At 48.0% G+C, this 20000-nt stretch overlaps 1 protein-coding gene across 1 annotated transcript in view; it reads right to left on the reverse strand.

Annotated features, from left to right (window-relative positions):
* Nucleotides 1-20000, reverse strand: part of LOC136636095 (potassium channel subfamily T member 1) — an 80193-nt gene that overhangs the window by 33173 nt on the left and 27020 nt on the right. Inside the window, exons 5-15 of the mRNA XM_066611110.1 lie at nt 19019-19078; nt 17968-18016; nt 17790-17849; nt 17158-17232; nt 15525-15608; nt 13887-13981; nt 8074-8254; nt 5171-5335; nt 3988-4124; nt 1948-2011; nt 1751-1859 (exon numbers count right to left, since the gene is read on the reverse strand). Coding sequence (XP_066467207.1) covers nt 1751-1859; nt 1948-2011; nt 3988-4124; nt 5171-5335; nt 8074-8254; nt 13887-13981; nt 15525-15608; nt 17158-17232; nt 17790-17849; nt 17968-18016; nt 19019-19078 — 1079 coding nt within the window. The remainder of the gene's footprint in view (nt 1-1750; nt 1860-1947; nt 2012-3987; nt 4125-5170; nt 5336-8073; nt 8255-13886; nt 13982-15524; nt 15609-17157; nt 17233-17789; nt 17850-17967; nt 18017-19018; nt 19079-20000) is intronic.

The following is a 20000-nucleotide window of genomic DNA, read 5'->3' on the forward strand; positions in this document are numbered from 1 at the left end:
AAGACTCTATAAACCACAATGCAGCGAGACCGCAAGTGAAAACACACACAAATTTCTGGGGGAGAAAGCAACCCCAGAAAGAAATTGAAAGAACACGCAAGGTGTGAAACAGCCCTGAGCAACCTCGCAGATAAGGCAAGGAGATGATCTTAGCTTATCTCTCCTTATAGGCGAATACCTACAGTGCAATTCAATGGAGAATCGTTTTGCCCCCCCCCTCCCACTTTGGGAAGGAGGCCCAAAAGAAACTTTGTACCCCTGATAAAATTCCTCAGAGGCCCAGTGACCTCACCATCATCCAATATCATTCTGGGGGAAACCAAGGCAGCCCCTAAGAACGAAACACAGTGTGGAGTCAACCTAACCACTACACCACACTGCCCCCTCCCTAGACGACTGAAATCAGGAGTCACGCGAAAGTCACCCGACCCATTTCATTTTAACAAGGTTAACTACAGCTCCGTGGCAGGTTCCCCATCTAAGGAGAGGTCATCCGTTCTCAGCTGAGAACTTCTGGTTCAAAATTGAGGGGGCAGGTTCCCTGGTGCGTATCCCCCCCCCCCGCGGTGGCAGCACCTTGCCTGGCAAATAGTGGCTGCCATTCACCCCCCCCAAATGCCCCCAGAAATATGCTACATAGTTCTGTAGCACCATTTTGCAGGGCATTCTGGGAAAATCTGCTGTGTTTCCCCCACCCCCAACCTGAATTTCTTACACGGTTTCCATACCAGCCAGTTCTGCTCCTTTGGTTTATGGAAACATTAAGCAAACCAAACATTTCTTCGCTTCTATCCCACGCGGACGTCTCCACCATGCAGGGATTGGAGCCAGCAAGTGGTCCGCTCCGACGGCTAAGCCCCACACAGGAGGCCCAAACGCTGGCTGTTTTCGGTGCCGTCTCCTCTTCCATTTGATTCGGCACAGCAGGGGGGAAAAATCTTATTTTCAGTCTTTACCGTCAATGTTTTGGGCTGATAAGAAAAATCAAAAGCTTTCCCGGGAGCAGTGAAGAGTGTGATGAAGTAAACAGAACAGGCGGATGTTCTGTTTGGTCCAAAGATGGACCTCCAAGAAGAGGAGGGAAGTATGGAAAGGTTGAACTGCATTAATTCCCCAAGAGAACGATCAGTTGCTTGCTCGGGGAAAACCACAGTCCGGGTTCCCCACAGGCTCTCCGACAAGCTCCCTTAAATCCTCAGCCACCCTTTCGAAAAAGAGGCATAGCTCACGAAAGCAGGCAACGTGCTGGATGTGACTCCTAAATTTGGTTGTAAACACACACTGGCCTACAGGTAAAGGCAAGTGAAGTCACCAACCAAGAAGCCAATACACCTGCTGGGAAGCCAAGGCACCTGCCAACCAGTAAAAACACCTGCCAATAAGTCAAGACAATCCTCCAGAAATCTGTCCAATTCTGTTAGAATTCAGGTTAGATGCCATCACCGCAACCTGTGGCAAGGAGTTCCACAGACTAAATACACACTGGGTAAAGAGTTTCTTTTGCCTGTCCTAACCACTCAATTTTTGTGGCTGTCCCCTGGTTCTGGTGTTGTGTGAGAGGAAAGATAACACCCTACTATCCACTTTATCCATCCCCCTGCATAATTTTGCAAGCGAGGGCACACCTGTGAAAACAGGTGAAGGCACCAGCTAACCAGTGAAGACCCCTGCCAGCAAGCCAAGCCACCTGCTGCCAAGCCAAGACCCCACCAACGAGCGAAGACAAGCAATGGTATACAAAGGTACCTACCTGCAAATTTCACATGAAACTTATTTTCCGGTTTGAGGATCTGAACGTAGAGGGGACAGTTTGGAGCAAAGTCTTTCACCGCCCAGGCCCTCAGGATGGTTTGATGATCCTAACGGAAAGAGAACACCAATGAACTAACAGCCCACACCAAAGAGGAGCCATCCTTCACCGCAAGGACCCAGCCAACCCCCACTTACAGCGGCTGTGCGGTCCACCTCGTTCCGGCTGCTCAGGATGAAACAGGCCTCTCCGTTGTCCATCCTGAAAGCGTAAGAGATTCTATCAAACACAGCCAACGTTTTAGACTGCAAGCTCTCTGGGGCAGGGACCTGCTCTCTGCAAAGTGCCATCCGCGTAGATGGTTCTTTACAGTGGGCTCTTGGTACCAGCGTGGAATCTGTTCCAGGAAGTAGAAAAGGTGCAAAAGAGAGTGACTAAGATGATTGCTGGGCTGGGGCACCTTCCTTATGAGGAAAGGCTTTGGCGTTTGGGCCTCTTCAGCCTAGAAAAGAGATGTCTGAGGGGGGACATGATTGAGACATACAAAATTATGCAGGCGATGGACAGAGTGGATAGGGAGATGCTCTTTACACTCTCACATAACACCAGAACCTGGGGACATCCACTAAAATTGCGTGTTGGGAGGGTTAGGACAGACCAAAGAAAATATTTCTTTACTCAGCCTGTGGTTGGTCTGTGGAACTCCTTGCCACAGGAGGTGGTGACGGCATCTGGCCTGGATGCCTTTAAAAGGGGATTGGACAAGTTTCTGGAGGAAAAATCCATTACGGGTTACAAGCCATGATGCGTATGTGCAACCTCCTGATTTTAGAAATGGGCTATGTCAGATGCAAGGGAGGGCACCAGGATGCAGGTCTCTTGTTATCCGGTGTGCTCCCTGGGGCAATTGGTGGGCCACTGTGAGATACAGGAAGCTGGACTAGGTGGGCCGATGGCCTGATCCAGTGGGGCTGTTCTTATGTTCTTATGCTCTCTGGGGCATTAGGTGGGCCGCTGTGAGATCCAGGAAGCTGGACTAAATGGGCCTATGGCCTGATCCAGGGGGGCTGCTTTTATGTTCTTATGCTCCCTGGGGCATTTGGTGGGCCGCTGTGAGATACAGGAAGCTGGACTAGATGGGCCTATGGCCTGATCCAGTGGGGCTGCTCTTATGTTCTTATGCTCCCTGGGGCATTTGGTGGGCCGCTGTGAGATACAGGAAGCTGGACTAGATGGGCCTATGGCCTGATCCAGTGGGGCTGCTCTTATGTTCTTATGCTCCCTGGGGCATCTGGTGGGCCGCTGTGAGATCCAGGAAGTTGGACTTGATGGGCCTATGGCCTGATCCAGTGGGGCTGTTCTTATGTTCTTATGCTTCCTGGGGCATTTGGTGGGCTGCTGTGAGATACAGGAAGCTGGACTAGATGGGCCTATGGCCTGATCCAGTGGGGCTGTTCTTATGTTCTTATGATACCGTTTTCTGTGGATACTGGGGTTCACGGCAAGCCCTACAAGGACCTCCTGGATGTGACCGGAAGCACCTTCTAGTTGTGTCAGGAGATATTCTGAGATCCTTCAGACACAGGGTCGGCACCTATGGTGAATCAAATCCATAGGTGCCGAAAGCACAAATGACAAGGGCCAACTATAATCTCTCTCTGTCTCTCTCTGTCTCAATTAATTAAGGCTACAATCCTACGCATACTTATCTAGGAGTAAGCCCTATTGATTACAATGGGACTTCGGAGTAAACATGCATAGGATTACTTCTTGGTCTGGGATCTGGACCCCTTCTTGGCCATGGATCCATGGGAGATATTTGTTCATTGATCTACGCATGTATACAGTTTTGTATCTGGCAGTGACCTTCATGTCTGCAAAGCAACTACCATATAACTGGGGCAGGATTAGGACCTGGGAGTGGCTGGTCTATGCCTACTTAATGCATGCCCAGCAGATGCAAAATTCGAACTAGGTACAACCTGACTGGTGGCTAAGGCGGCAGTCCTATGCAGACTTTCCAACGAGGAAGCCTCACGACACACAGCGGGACTTATTTTTAAGTAGACACGTCTAGGCTTGTGCCGTGAGTCCCTCTCAAAAGAAAGAGGAATCCCCCCCCCACACCCTATGAAAGAAGCTCTGAAAGATGTGGGAGAATGAACCTCAGTTGAAATGAATGAGCAAACTTTGGAGTCACACAGAGTTCCCCTGGCCAGATGGTGAATCCGACTTACTTGGCTCTCATGAGATCCTGGTCCTTCAGGGCAGATCCCTGAAGGTAGATCACCCGCTGAGACCACAGTGGAATCTGCAGGACCCGCCGCACCTGAATATCCATCTCTGTTGGACAAAGGATCACCACATAGTAATCCTGTAAAAGAAACCTAGGCACGTCAGGATGCGTGAACCTGTTTTCTGCTAAGTCAATCCACAGGTGCTTCCCACCTGGAGATCCTAGGGGGAAAAAAGATCTGGAATCCGTTGCGTCCTACTGAGGTACATGCCCGATCTCATCTGATCTCAGAAGCTAAGCAGGGTCAGGCCTGGTTAGTACTTGGATGGGAGACCGCTTGGGAATACCGGGTGCTGTAGGCTTATACCATGATCTCGGAAGCTAAGCAGGGTCAGGCCTGGTCAGTACTTGGATGGGAGACCGCCTGGGAATACCGGGCACTGTAGGCTTATACCATGATCTCGGAAGCTAAGCAGGTTCAGGCCTGGTTAGTACTTGGATGGGAGACCGCCTGGGAATACCGGGTGCTGTAGGCTTAGACCATAGTCTTTCAAGACTGAAGGTTGCCAACCATCTCCCTATACTGAACACTATCTCCTGATCTTGTCTGATCTTGGAAGCTAAGCAGGGTCAGGCCTGGTTAGTACTTGGATGGGAGACCGCCTGGGAATACCGGGTGCTGTAGGCTTAGACCATAGTCTTTCAAGACTGAAGGTTGCCAACCACCTATCCCAGTGCAAAAGCAGCATCACGATATCAATACAACTGCAAGTGGAGGCAGCAAAATCACACAGAGTGACGGCAAGAATCCCCACCATAAAGTCACCGCGATGCTCCCCTGGAATTTGTGCAAGAGATATGGAAGAACAGCCCTCAAGGAATGCTGGGAGCGCATGCCTTAGAAGGTGTTAGAAACCGAGCAGGTCAAAAATCTTGGGGGACTTCAAAATCCAGACCAATAAAAAATAGGAACCCAACCAGTGGTGTTACTAGGGGGGTGTGGGCGACACGAGGTGATGTGCACAGGGAGGATGGTCGCACCACTAGTTTTTTGGCTATAACTCTTGATAGAATAGAGATATTTCAACACAGTTTATTTCACTGCATCTGCATCGAGTCAAATCTGGGGATGCTGAGCCCACGGATAAGGAGGAACCAGACTTGTATATAGGACCAGACTTCACCTGCAGCCTCGGATGAGCGTAGAATTCATTGAGGAAGTCCATGAGCAGGTCAATCTTGAGGGAGCTGACACAAAGGACCACGTGCTTCTCTGTCTGGGCCCGGTGTCGACTGTAGTTCCCTCCTGATTTCTGCCGCTCCATCCACAGGTACACGAGTTCCTCAAACTGTGGACGAGGGATGCTCTACTCAGAAACAGAGGCTGGGGCACAGCTATGTTACGTGAAAATCCCCTTTTTCCTTTTAGTTGTGATTTTATGTCTGGTTATGGACTGAAATATCATGCAGGCCAAACCTCAACATACAGGCCACGAGCTCATGGCATCTTACAGCCATCTCGCCAGGGGCAAGTAAGAGTAAATCATGGTTCAAGTGTCTCCTAATCCAGTCACTGTTATGCAAACACATTAAACTTCTCACACAGACCAAGTTCAGGTCAAGTCACAAGCTGCTGGTTAACAAGTCTGGAAGAGGAAATCATTGCATTGTTTAACTTAATCACTGCTTAAGTACCGTATGCAAACTGCCTTCAGGGGTTGGCCAAGTTCCCCCCACATAGGAAGCCAGCCATTGCTGATAACTGACTTCCTGATCCTTTCATTGTTTTACATCAGGGGTGCTCACACTTTTTTGGCTCGAGAGCTACTTTGAAACCCAGCAAGGCCCGGAGATCTACCGGGGGGGAAGGAAGCATCTGACAGACACCCCCTTTAATGTATGGAGCCCCTGCTGGAGTCTAGTCAGTTTCGTCAGTTTTGCTGCTGCCTGCCTGAAGAGCAGCTAAAGTGTCAGTTTCAGTGTCAGTTTAGTGTCAGCTAAATATGTCAGTTTCGTCACTAGACACTAGACGAAACTGACATATTAACAGTTTGGAGAGACAGGGCTCCGCGATCTACTCATTTTGCCTCGCGATCTACCGGTAGATTGCGATCCACCTATTGAGCACCCCTGTTTTACATACTCCAAGTACCCCACTGTGTGTAGTGAGCAAGCGCATCCAGATCAGCTCTGGGACACATCCAGGTCAGCATCCAGGTCAGCAAAAACCCTTTTAAGAGAGAGCTTCGCCACATGCTCGCTCTCTCTGGCTGCCCTTCCAAGGCAGAGGGTTCTCCATAGGACTCTCCACCCCGCCCCCATCCAACTGCTTTTCAGGACAGGTAACTATATGCATCTGAAATTCTTTCCCTTCCTTCTTTCCCATCTATTTCTCCCCTCCTCTCCCCATCTTTAGTTAGCAACTGGGTTTAGAACAGACCAGGGACCCCTAAAATCCTTCCCTACAAATTTCCCTTTTTCTAATCTTCTCGGGTGCACCAAATACACTCTACATGCAACCACCATAAGCTAGGTACACTAGATGCAAGTACTAAGATCAAGGCTCATCATTTTTCATGTGCATTATGTTTACCTCAACAAGTGGGAAACCCTGGCCTCTGAGCGGCCCGCTTGGAGGCAGGCTGTGCAGCATGGCCTTTCCCAGTTTGAAGAGACACTTGGCCAACAGTCTGAGGCAAAGAGGCAAAGAAGGAAGGCCCACAGCCAGGGAGACAGACCAGGGACAGACTGCATTTGCTCCCGGTGTGGAAGGGATTGTCACTCCCGGATTGGCCTTTTCAGCCACACTAGACGCTGTTCCAGAACCACCTTTCAGAGCGCGATACCAGAGTCTTTCGAGACTGAAGGTTGCCAATATATATGTTTACCTGTGTGCTTTGTAATAAAAATATAATCTTGTACTGAAAGTTGTCTTTCTCTGTCTCCCTTTTAAGCAAAAAAGGAATTTTCTCTGCATTACGCCGTCTTGTTATCTAGCCTGTGATCCTGAAGTTTCCCAAAAGGGTAGTATACTAATTCCCCTAAACAAAACAGCCCTTTTTGGTAACAGCTAATAACACCAGCCTTCTTTCCTCCAACTGGGATGAGCGTTCTCCTTGGAGAACCTGGGGGCAGATTTTTGGAGTTCTCATAAGCCAAAAAGTGGGGATAGACCATTGGCCTACCTTAACACAGAATACTAGAGATCGTAGGGACATTGGAGGTCACCTAGTCCAAACCCCTGCTCAATGCAGTTGAGTCTAGCATCCCTGAGAGATGGACAGATGGCGTTCTTTGCTTTGCCTCTTCTCCGCAAAACACGTGTTACGGTGCTACCTAGAGGGGCTGCTTTTTTCCCCAGATTTCCCCCCCCGCGTAATGCTAAATGATATTGCTTTGCTCAGACGGGGGGGACCTGCCCACAGCCAAATCCATCGCACGCAGTCTAAAGCGGTACAATAAAACCTACCGCTCAGTGCACACGCACTGAGCATGCGCAGAGCGCACTTCTTCAGCACCGAGTGACCATAGGCCACCTCCACACACTGATCGTGAAGGAACAGCGATTCCCGGAACAGATGACACGGTGTTGAGACCCGAGGGCTCTGCCTTCACCTCTGACAAGCTTCCACTCCCTCTCAGAAAAATCCAGAAAAAGTAGCTAGAACTGTAAGCAAGGAATCCCAGCGGACAAGAGTGTGTGGAGAAAAGGCAACCGTTGTTTTGCTCCCTCCCTGCTCAAGGCGTCTGACAGCTTGGCGGTTCTGTGACAGTTCTCAGAGAGTGGAAAAATTGCAAGCCCCCCCCACCCCAGTAAATTACCCAGATGACTCATCTCTGCTTCAAAAGGTCTGGTAACCCACTGGGTATCCCCTTGATGGACCACGTCAGCTCGTAAACCATCACTGTGAACTACGCTCTGTCACTCTGAGGTTGCTTCGGCCACACTCTGGGGCAGAGCTTCCCAGCCCACGCACACAGAGAAGCGAGCGGCGGTTTTGCGCCCCGCAGAAAAGAGAACGCACATGCAGTGAATTTCAGGTTGGCGGGAACGGGCTATATACCTTTCTTGTGGCTGCGGCCTTACCTGCAGGGGCAGAACCACCAAGGCCACACAAATCATTATCACCACCAGGAGCTGGGAGGGCCAGATCTTGGGCGTGACGTCGCCGTAGCCCACGGTGGAGAAGGTGACGATGCAGAAATAAAAGGATTTGAAGAGGGAGAGGTTCTCACCGGCCCTTTCCAAGTGCTGGATGCCACAGGTTCTGGAAAGCAGAGAAGGATAAAATTAGGCAAGGGATGAATAGGGTTGACAGAGGGACGTTCTTTACTCTCTCCCACAACACCAGAACCAGGGAACATCCACTAAGATTGAGTGTCGGGAGAGACGGAGCAGGCAAAAGAAACTATTTCTTGACCCAGCGTTTGATTCATCTATGGAAGCTCCACTGAACCACCACCACTAAAAAGAACTTTTGAGCCTTGCTGGGTTAAAAAGAAAAAATCAAATTGTCTACCCACCAGAAGACAAGAGCTCTCTCTCCCCCTCCCCATTTGTCCTCAGCAGCTGAGACAGAAAGCAACACTGCCCCTGGAAATTGAGGTTCCGCTAAGCTGTTATAGATGTCAATGGACTTTTCCTCCACGAACATCCTTGGAATGTCTCTGAAAGCCACAGATGTAGCATGGCACTTGATGTTAGATCCAAGGCCAACATCATGCCCAAAGGGAGCTGTGATACAGCCACTGAGATGTTGAGGGCTTTAAGGGTGCAATACGCTAGGGCAGGGATTCCCAAACTTTGCTGTGCCGTGACCTACCTCACCCTACCTACGGTGGGTCACGATGCTCTCAGCTGTGCTGGAGGCCTCTCCCGGTCCAGTGGCCCCACTCTGCAGAATGGCCCTCAGAAGCCTCCATAAACCACATCTGGTTTTTGGAAGCAAACCAGAAACAGCCCACTCTGTAGTCAACTCTGTGGTCAACAGGCCAAGAATGACCTCCAAAGGCTCCAGTAAGTAATAAACCTTCTGGAACGGCTCCTATTTAGAGTCAAACTGGTGCAAGGGCAGTCTGAGTGGGGACAGATCACGCCCCACTGTGCTTAGGCTTTGACCCACCAGTGGGTCACGGCCCACATTTTGGGATGCACTGCACTAGGATAGTGTTCCATGGAAACGACTGCCGTGTCAGCGACTCTCTCCACCAGACAATTAGGGCGGAACTTGCTGCAATCAAGCCTTCAGATCTTCCAAACCACCTTCAGCTAAGCTCTCCGCAACAAGGCCTCCTTGACCCACAGCCAATTACTGCCATGAAACGGGGATGTTCCTTCAACACGTCTCTTCCTGAGCACTGAACCGCAAAAAAGCACCCAACATGCGCCAGCTTTAGTAAGCCTTTGCAAGCGATCTAATTAGAGCCTCTCGCACCCTTTTGAAAATGAGAATTTGTCCAAGTGGTAACAAAGTGGGTCGAGGGAAAAATGTTCGGGGAAGGACCTTGGGAGAGATTTCCACCAGCTAGTTTGACCCTTAAACTTGCTAAGTGGCTAATTGTGTAAAGTGATTCAGTGGCAGGTCAGAGTTGTGTATAAATAGCTGGGGGTGGGGCGGGCTGGAAAACATGACCAAACTGCATCAATGGAGAGGAGGGCTTTAATATTTTGCCCTGCTGGGATTTTAATCCTGAGCGCCCCATGCCCCCCCACAGTACGCAATTTTTAGCTTAAAAAAAGCTCCCTCACTGGAGATCTTCAAGCAGAGAACATAAGAAGAGCCCCACTGGATCAGGCCAGAGGCCCATCTAGTCCAGCTTCCTGTATCTCACAGCGGCCCACCAAATGCCCCAGGGAGCATAAGAACAGAAGAACAGCCCCACTGGATCAGGCCATAGGACCATCTAGTCCAGCTTCCTGTATCACACAGCAGCCCACCAAATGCCCCAGGGAGCATAAGAACATAAGAGCAGCCCCACTGGATCAGGCCAGAGGCCCATCTAGTCCAACTTCCTGTATCTCACAGCAGCCCACCAAATGCCCCAGGGAGCATAAGAGCAGTCCCACTGGATCAGGCCATAGGCCCATCTAGTCCAGCTTCCTGTATCTCACAGCAGCCCACCAAATGCCCCAGGGAGCATAAGAGCAGCCCCACTGGATCAGGCCAGAGGCCCATCTAGTCCAGCTTCCTGTATCTCACAGCGGCCCACCAAATGCCCCAGGGAGCATAAGAGCAGTCCCACTGGATCAGGCCATAGGCCCATCTAGTCCAGCTTCCTGTATCTCACAGCAGCCCACCAAATGCCCCAGGGAGCACACCAGATCACAAGAGACCTCATCCTGGTGCCCTCCCTTGCATCTGGCATTCTGACAGAGCTCATTTCTAAAATCAGGAGGTGTCACCCGGAGTCCTGTGACCCCCCCCAGCAGCTACGCAACTGCCCCCCTTTAGCCACGCCTCTGCTTCTAAAGTTTATTTTCCATTCCTGCCTCCGATCACATCTGTACCTAGAAGTTTCGCTGGTCCGTAATTGATTCATTGCAATAAAAGATCAAGTTCAGGCAGCCACGACATATCTCCTTAATTGATCAATTTAAGAAGATTAATCATGACTTAGATGCAAGAAATAAGCTCCATTTAATTAGGCTTTCTTCCAAAAGCAATTAGGTTCACATCACGTTCATGAACTACCAAGAGGAATCCATGTGAAATTCATCAGAACTTTTTAAAGAGATAAAATATTGAAGATCTCACAGGAAAAGGGATGGATGGTGGAGGGTAGCAAAGTGAAAATCCTGAGACATGTCCCATGGAGAGTGAGAAAGAAGAGAAAAGAATATGAAGAGCTAGCAAAATTCTTAAGAGGAAAGCAAATACCATATAGACGGCTTCTCCTGGAAGGTATGTTTTTTTCAATTCCAGTCACGGAGATATAATATAAATTCAACAATGAAAGCAGAAAATTTTTTGAGTACAGTGATGAAAGATGAGATGAGAAATGAAAAAACGGAATTTAAAACTTTCACATTTATATAAAATGTATATAAAATGTTTTATAGATGGTACATGACACCAGTAAAACTGGTAAAAATGAATTGGAACATATCAAAAAAATTGTTGGAAGTGTACATGTGTAGAAGGGAAGTTTTATCATATGTGCTGGACATGTAAAAAAAATGCAAGTATATTGGAAAATGGTAAGGAATTCAATACAAGAGATTGTTGGATTTGCGATATCGCTGAAACCAGAGTTAATTTTGCTTAATATTACCTTAGGTATTATAGATAAAGAAAATGACGTGTATTTAGTTACTATGATATTAACTGCTGCAAGGATTTTATATGTTAGATACTGGAAAGATATTAAAATTCCAATGAAAGAAGAATTAATAGAGAAAATAATGAATTTGGCGGAAATGGATAGGCTTACAGAGATTTTGGATCAATAGTGCAAATTGACGCAGATAGAGCAATGGAGACCATTTTATGCTTGGTTGAAAATGAAGTTGTAGATGTATAAGACAGGGCATTTAGACGAATATATTGCATACCTGATATATTATATAGGATATGATATGATAGATAAATGATATTAAGAGGCTAAGCTAGAAGAGGAACAAAATTAGAAGATATGTATTGATTGATTAGATATATTGATATATGATTGCTTGCACCCTCCAACGGTGTGTTTCTGTGTTCATTTTGTGTGTGTGTTGTGTATTGAGTTTGTGTTTGTTTATATTTGTTGTTTGTTTTTATTATGGAAAATAATAAAAAAAATTTTTTTTTAAAGGATCACATCACGTTCTTGCAACGGGAGGCTTTATTGATGGGCACGTGTACTGCTGAATATTGTCCAGACAAGAGACGCAAAAAATGTCATTGCGACGAGGATGGATTTTCCAGCGGAATTTTATGCCGTGTTTTTGTTTGCGGCAACTTCTCGCGACTCTGATCTTCAAGCAAAATGCTTTACGGTGACTTGATTTTTTTAAAAAACAACGTCAACACCATCAGACAAAAAATTATTACAACTGACAGACAATCCCAGCTTAGCAACTGAATAAACACTGTCAGCTTAAACATCTTAAAAGTCCCAAGGAAAAAACATAACCTCATTTGGCCCTTAAAAAACATCTAATTCCACACCAGGTGAGCCTACCTGTGGGAGGCACCCCATCATCAGGGCACCATGACCGGAACTGACGCTCTGATGCACCCATGTGCTCCTGAACTTGGGCAAACAACTGCACAAATGGGTTTTTGAGGCCTTCGAACATACAATTCCTGACAATTTTTTTGCAGTGTTCTTTAAAAGCACACTGCGGGTCCATAAGAACATAAGAACAGCCCCACTGGATCAGGCTATAGGCCCATCTAGTCCAGCTTCCTGGATCTCACAGCGGCCCACCAAATGCCCCAGGGAGCATAAGAACATAAGAGCAGCCCCACTGGATCAGGCCAGAGGCCCATCTAGTCCAGCTTCCTGGATCTCACAGTGGCCCACCAAATGCCCCAGGGAGCACACCAGATCACAAGAGACCTCATCCTGGTGCCCTCCCTTGCATCTGGCATTCTGACATAGCCCATTTCAAAAATCAGGAGGTTGCACATACACATCATGGCTTGTACCCCGTAATGGATTTTTCCTCCAGAAACTTGTCCAATCCCCTTTTAAAGGCGTCCAGGCCAGTCTAGCCTCCTAATCAGTGAATTCAGGACCTGTGGATTTAACTCACTGTGGGTTCTGAACCCATGGCGGAGGGCCGGATCTGAGCTGTCATAAGCCTCCAGAGGTGTTGGAAAGGCACTTCTGATTTTTAGGGAAACTGGAAGTGCTTTCCCGGATGCTTTGGGAGGCCTTTCTGAGGCCTGCCAAAGCCACGTGTGGTCTCAGAACACCCCCAGGTGCAGTCGGAGAACATCTCCAGTCCTAATGAGGAGGTAACAGACCGACCAATGGATTTGCCTATCCGCAAGTTTGGGGATCCGCGGGAGGTCCAGGAACAGATCCCCTGTGGATACCAAGGTTCAGCTATTTGCTTATACACAGGTAACCTCTAAATCCATATACAAATATTGCCAAATTAATATTTTGATCCAGCACAGAATGATTCCTTCCAACATTTCAATATTGTACCAATGCAACTTTTTAAACTAGTCAATCCAGTCCTTGTTCATGGTAATTCTTGTCCCTTTCTATCATTTCAGATCGATCAATCGATCAATCGATCGATCAATCGATCAATCGATCGATCAATCAATCAATCGCTTGCACTGCCACACGTCCAGCCAAAACTGAAACCGCTAGAAACAGTTTTTCTATCAACAGACTCTCTTTTCTGGGAATTGGGTATCCAATTTGTTTTGTAATTTCAGGACACATTCCCAGATCTTGCCCATTATATGCTGAATTTAGGTCATAGCTAACATCCTGGGTTCTGTACTTTAATGCAAGCCTACAGCACATGGTTAACGGTGCCCAATATTTCCAGCAAACAGAATAATTCATACTGGAGATTTTATTTAAGGTGTGCAGGCACGAAGTGTTTGATTCGGTTTGCTGTAGTGTCAAATGCTTAACTAGCTTTGCTATGGTGCTTAGTGTTTAACCAACGCACGAGCGCATCACCTCTGCACCGGTCATGTGCAGGAGACAGGCAAAGCCATGAAGAAACCGAAAGCTGCGTGCACAGCCCTCCATAAGGAATTCAGAAGTAAAAACACTGAATGATGCCACCTTCCTAATGCGTCTGTTCTGTTTGGAAACCAAGAACTTGGAACTCCAAGATAACATTTGAGGAGGAGGAATTCCTGGTGGGAAGCTGTGTTTTCCAAGGAGACTCTGCAAGACTGGTGGTTAAAAGAAACCTGATCTCATGCTTGATCTCATGCTTACCCCGTGAACACCAGACACAACAACGTACAGATCAGAATGAGCACTTGATTGAACATGGCGGATTGGGTTCTTTGTATTGCTCGGTGTAGGTCATTCTGGAAAGAAAAAAAAGTACAATTGATAACTGGGCCAAGAAGCACTTGAAAAACCCCCTCCCCAAACAAGGCCCACTGCCCTCCCCAGGGAGCCTGTTTCATTGTTGCCCTGCTCTGACCAGTGGCAGACCTCCCACTCATCCTATAGGGCAGGGGTGTCCAAAGTTTTTGGCAGGAGGGCCACATCAGCTCTCTGACACTGTGTCGGGGGCCAGGGAAAAAAAGAATCAATTTACATTTAAAATTTGAATAAATTTACATAAGTTTACATAAATGAATATATTAAAGATGAACTTACATGAATGAATGAAGGTCTTGCGATAGCTCAGGGCCTATAAAAGGCCTTGCACAAAGCAAGGCTGGCCTTTCCTTTTCTGCCACTTCTGCATCACGGATGTGAAACAGCAAGCAGTGGAGGGAGCCCTCATCCCACAGCTCATGCGAGAGGTCAAATAGTTGCCCTCACGCTGAGATCCCTTGCGTTGGGCCAGAGCGGGCTCCAACAAATCTTCAGAGGGCCAGAGTTTCATTGGAGACTGGGGATTCCCTGAGGGCCGCATTGAGAGGCCTCGAGGGCCGCAAGTGGCCCCCGGGCCGGGGTTTGGGCACCCCTGCTATAGGGCAAAATGCCGCTCCTGAGTCTTTAGGACCCTGTGGAAGCCTCCCTGAGACTCTTGATGGGGTTGGAAACTGTGCTTCAAGTTTTTCAGAAGCACAGTTTAAAGCGTGCCCTGGAATCGTGTGAGGTTCCGTGCACTCCAGGTAAGTGGGGAGGGGGGCACCAACATCTTGTAGTGGGGAACACCATCATGGTTTTGTATTGGGCTGTTGGGCAACTGCACTACACCAGCTCCCAGCTCAATCGGACCCAATCGGATTATAGGTTCTATGGACCCAGCCTTGCCTACCCTAATGGGATGAGGCTTTTCCAGGGTCTTAGGAGCCATTGGGCTTGAAAGGTGATCTAAAAAGATCACAAATATATAAAACAAACCTTTGTAACATTATGGACAAGAATCTTGGTTTTTAAAATGGAAGCAGAATTTCTGGAGAACTGGGATTTTGACTCTAAGGCCAGGTTTGGCAACATCTGGAGGGGACCGTGGTCTTAAAGATGCGTCCAGCTCTAGGAAATCTGAATCTTGGAAAGGATCTGCCCACCCAAGGGAGGGCACCAGGATGAAAGGGAGGGCACCAGGATGAGGTCTCTTGTCATCTGGTGTGCTCCCTGGGGCATTTGGTGGGCCGCTATGAGATACAGGAAGCAGGACTAGATGGGCCTATGGTCTGATCCAGTGGGGCTGCTCTTATGTTCTTATGCTCCCTGGGGCATTTGGTGGGCCGCTGTGAGATACAGGAAGCAGGACTAGATGGGCCTTTGGCCTGATCCAGCGGGGCTGTTCTTATGTTCTTATGATCTGAAGGCAATCTGATTAGATCAGATCTACCAAGGCAATCCAGTCCACAGAAAACAGAATCAATGGAGAACGCTGGGTGATAGGAGCTAGCTACTGAGAGACTACAGCAACCCTCGGTTACTTACGATCATATTTTCTAAAGCATACTTGGCCAGCCAGCAATTCAAGAAAACTGGAATGAATAAATTCCGCAAGGGCGACCAAAATATCTAGGGGAGGAAAAAAAAACACAGACCTAGTTCTATGCATGTTTACTTGGGGGGGGGTGTATTTCTGTTGCCATGTGAAAAGAGCAATATGTCTGCATGTACATTTTTGCCTTATTATGTCTGCCTTACGTCTGTACATTATGTCTGCCTTATTTAGCAGGCACAGTGGCAGAACAAATTAATTGAAAAAAAAATCTGACATGCAGTTTTCAATGAATAATACTATGTTGTAGTAGAAAAACTTGACTTGCTTCTTGCTTCTGGCAATCAGCAGTTGCACCTCATCAGCTAGATGAGAGACTCTCTAGTCCACCTCTCTACTGCTCCCTATTTCCTCTTTACTTTTCGAGTGCGGGGGGAAAAAAGAGTTGGCCCGGAGAAGGAGCTGTGGTTGCATGCATCACTGCTGGTGGAGTAAGGATCTGGGGTCAGAGAAAGAGAAGCGGGGGTGAGGAAAGCTAGATAAACATACACGGCAACCAAAAGCGTACACCAGCTAGTCGCTAAGGTCACCGCGGATGCACTCTCCGGTCATGCCCCCTTACTTGTCTGTAGAGCCAAGTGTTGGACACAGGACTTTCTGCAAAGGCATGACCAGGAAGTGTTACCATTGTGGCGGTGTGGCCTTGCGATTGCTCAACATGGGGAGTTAATGAGGGACATGATGGTACGTGTCAAGATGACCGCCGTCACTAGCGTGTGGGGCCAGCAGCTGGGCTCTTGCAAAGCTGATGCTTATTTTGACTGCACAGAAGAAGCTCCTCTTTGCTCCTCTCCCTTGTCAATCAAAATTGGGAGTTCATGAGAACGGACGGACATGACGCAGGATCTCCTAGTCAGGGCCAGCCTGTCCATGAGGCCAACTAAAGCAGCAGGCCTCAAGCAGCAGGTTGATAGTGGGCACTCATCTCTGACTGCAAACTTGCCTCCTCCTCTCCTCCTTCCACTCCGTGCATCGGAAAAGGAAATGTGGGAGGGGGGAGTTCTGAGCGAGAAGATTGGGGAGTGAGAGAAGCAGAGGCTGGTGAATCATTGGGGCAGCAAGTAGCACGTAGCCTCAGGAGGTCTTGAGATGGCCCAGTGGGTCATGTCTGTGATCGGCTTCACACCAAACAGCATAATGGTTGACTTTCGGCCAAAATAAACACCTAAGGCTGCAGTCCTATCCATCCTTTCCTGGGAGTCAGCCCCATTGACTATAATGGGACTTACTTCTGAGCAGACATGCATAGGATTGGGCTCTAAGTCTATATAAGACCCTGTATTCAGCCACTGCTTGGCTTCTGGGCAAGGCTTTGCTGGCTCACTGAGTCACCTGGAGGCACTGCAAGTCTTACAGAGATGCCTGTACAAGTGTTATGTTTGAAATCGTTGTACACTTTGCGCCTGGACATCTCCAGGCGCAACACCTCTGGGTGTTCTTGTATTTTAATCAAATAAAGTCCTTTGATGATGGCCTTGGACTGGCTTCTAGCCCAGCAAGTCCAGCAGCCCCAGGCTGGAAACAGACCCAGCAGCCCCAGGCAAGAAACAGTCACCAAATCCTTACCGTGATGATGAAGGGCACAGTGTTGATCATTTCAAGGATGAAGGTCACGCGAAAGATCTGCTCCCAAATATTCCCCTAGGCAAGGAAGAAATCTCTTATTGGGGCTTTCCGTTGCTCACTGCGCAGCCCTATGTGAACATTGTGTGCTACGCAAAATGCTCACGTCGCTTATTGCACATGCCTGATGCAAACATTCAGTGCCTGCGTGGGTGGGGGGAACACAGCGATTGTCTTCTCCAGGCCGCAAGGTGGCACCCACAGGGCACAAAGAGTGACCCAGGCTAGGGTTTCAAGATCTTGGATAGCTCCACGGGCAATTACCGGCTATTACCAAGTCATAGTTCGCCTGTTTTGTTCTTGTCCCCTCCTTGGCTTTCAGGATCCCAGGTTCAAATCCCAGCCCAGCTTTGTTTGGAGGGCAGGCAGAGAACTGCACACTGTTGATGGCTGATGTGCAACCCCCAAATGTAAATTACTGTACAAGCCGTCCATGCGTAACTGGGTCTGCCTCTCCGAGCTGCTTGCGGATCTCCCAAGTCTCCGACAGAAAAAAATAGCTCCCAGAAGCCCGAAGCGTTCCTTTCAAAATGATTTTCGCATGCATATCCCCACCCACAAGACCATCTTCTTACCTTGTAGCTGAGATAGATGAGAAGCATCGTCTCCAGGAAACTAATGATCGCTACACTGACCTGGGAAGGAGAGAAGAAGCAAGAAGGCTTGGAGGACCAACACCGTGAGATAGCAAGAAGCTGGGCTAGATGGGCCTTTGACTTCCTCATTTCCCCCCCCCCCCCATTCTACACTTACTTGTATAGCCCACAATGACTCGTTCCGGTCCACCCAGATGATCGGATCCCTGCAGAGGGTGGAAGAAAAATAAACGCCAAAACTTCAGTGGAGACGTGGGACTTCCAAGCTCGAGTCTTAATTAGCATTACTACAAAACACCTCACTTTGTGGGAAAGTTGGGGGGATCTTTTAGGGGGGGCTGAAATTCACAGTGGGGAAGAGACTCACTTTCTATACCATAACCCCCTCAGCACGTTCTCTTTTACCCAGAATTCTCCTGCAATGACGCCATGCGACGCCTTAATTTATTTCTTAATTTCTTAAATTCTTATCTCTTAATTTAATTCTACACCAGACTACACCTATACACCAGACTACAGGGGGTAAACTGTTCTCAGGACCAGGGTCTAAAAGGGGTCCCAGGAACCAGAGGAGGCCCAAAAATTTCCTGAGATATTACGTTTTCCGATCTCATGGTTCCCAAAACATTTTAGCACTGGGACCCACTTTTTAAAATGACTCTCTATCAGGACCCACCTAGTTTTCTGAGAGCCCAATCCTATGCATGTGTACTCAGAAGTAAGTCCCATTTTAGTCAATGGGACTTACTCCCAGGAAAGTGTGTTTAGGATTGCAGCCTTAAACACACACACACACACACACACACACACACCACTTTACCAGCTGCTGAAGACTCTGTTTTCATCTCTGCTGTTATTATTATTATTATTATTTTATTAATTTATACCCCGCCTTTTTGCCCAAAGGTTCTGCTGAGTCAGATTTTGGTCCAGCTGACTCAGCACAGCTAGACACTGACTGGGGACAACTCTCCAGGTTTTCATGCAGGGGTTTATTCCAACCTGGGACTTTGGCATGCACAAAGCTGAGGGATCGCTCTGACTGTCAGTGGTTCTCCTTAACCAGCAGAAATTGTCTTTCCAAGCTCCGGTAGCTGAGATCCTTCCAAACGGAGCTGTCACTTGAGCGGGCTGGCCACGCAAAAAAAACCGCCTTCAGATCACGTCAAGTCACAAAGCGTCTCTGGGAAAGGCAGAGAGTCACTTACCAGTTGATTTCTGTCGACAACTGGTTGAAGTTGGTGTAGTTGGACTTTTCGCATTCATAGCTGAGGAAAGAAGGAAGACATGGGGACGTTCTAGAAAGCAAATTTCTAGCGAATTTGGCCCCACCAGATATATGGTCAGATCTTGGTGAGATTGTTTCCGTTTCTTCCAAATCTCATCCCCAGGCTTCCCTGATTATTTCTGGCGATTTTAATTCTAGAATTGGTTCTTCCAATTCAGTTTTAGCTCAATTTATGAATTGGCATTCCATAGACCAAGTTCCCCCCTGGTTCTCAAAGTCAAGACATTCCAAAGATTCCTCAATAAATAGTTTTGCTCTATCCTTTTTAAATTTGTGTATTTTAGCAAATGTTTTTATTTTAAATGGTGCCAGGGGCCGGGACAACCCTGGAGAGTATACTCATTTTTCTCCTAGAGGAGCTAGCGTGAAAGGCCAGTAGATCGTTGCAGAATTGCAACATTAGCTTTGAACCTCAATTTGCACGGAAGGTCGGTTTCCAGTGGCCGTCAACATCACAAGACAAGGGACACCCCAAGCAAATTTTAGGGTTTCTCCCTGGACAAAGAAACTGGAGAGTTTTCAAGGGAAAACTAAGGAAGGTCTATAAGAAAAAGTGAATTTTCTAAGGTCTCAAGAGGAGATTACAAGCCCTGCACCATCTGTGCTTGTAAGGGTAGGGGGTGTACCGGTGATGATGTGCCGGTGTGATGTCATGATGTCACTTTTGGTTCTCCCCAGAAGAGAGAGTGGCAGCTTTGCAATGTGCCCGCTGTCCCTCCTCCTCTAGAGGCTCAAAGGCAGCAGTGATCAGCTCAGAAGGATGGATTCAATTGCAGCCCCTGTGGTCTTCCAATTCACCATGTGCCCACCACAACTGTGGAAGAAGGCGGCAGGCACATTGCAGAGTGGAAGGACACAGGTTTTCCTACCTGGATCCCTCCCCCCCCCCCGGTGACATTTGG

This window comes from Tiliqua scincoides, unplaced genomic scaffold (genome assembly GCF_035046505.1).
Source record: "Tiliqua scincoides isolate rTilSci1 unplaced genomic scaffold, rTilSci1.hap2 HAP2_SCAFFOLD_88, whole genome shotgun sequence".
Lineage (NCBI taxonomy): Eukaryota > Metazoa > Chordata > Lepidosauria > Squamata > Scincidae > Tiliqua > Tiliqua scincoides.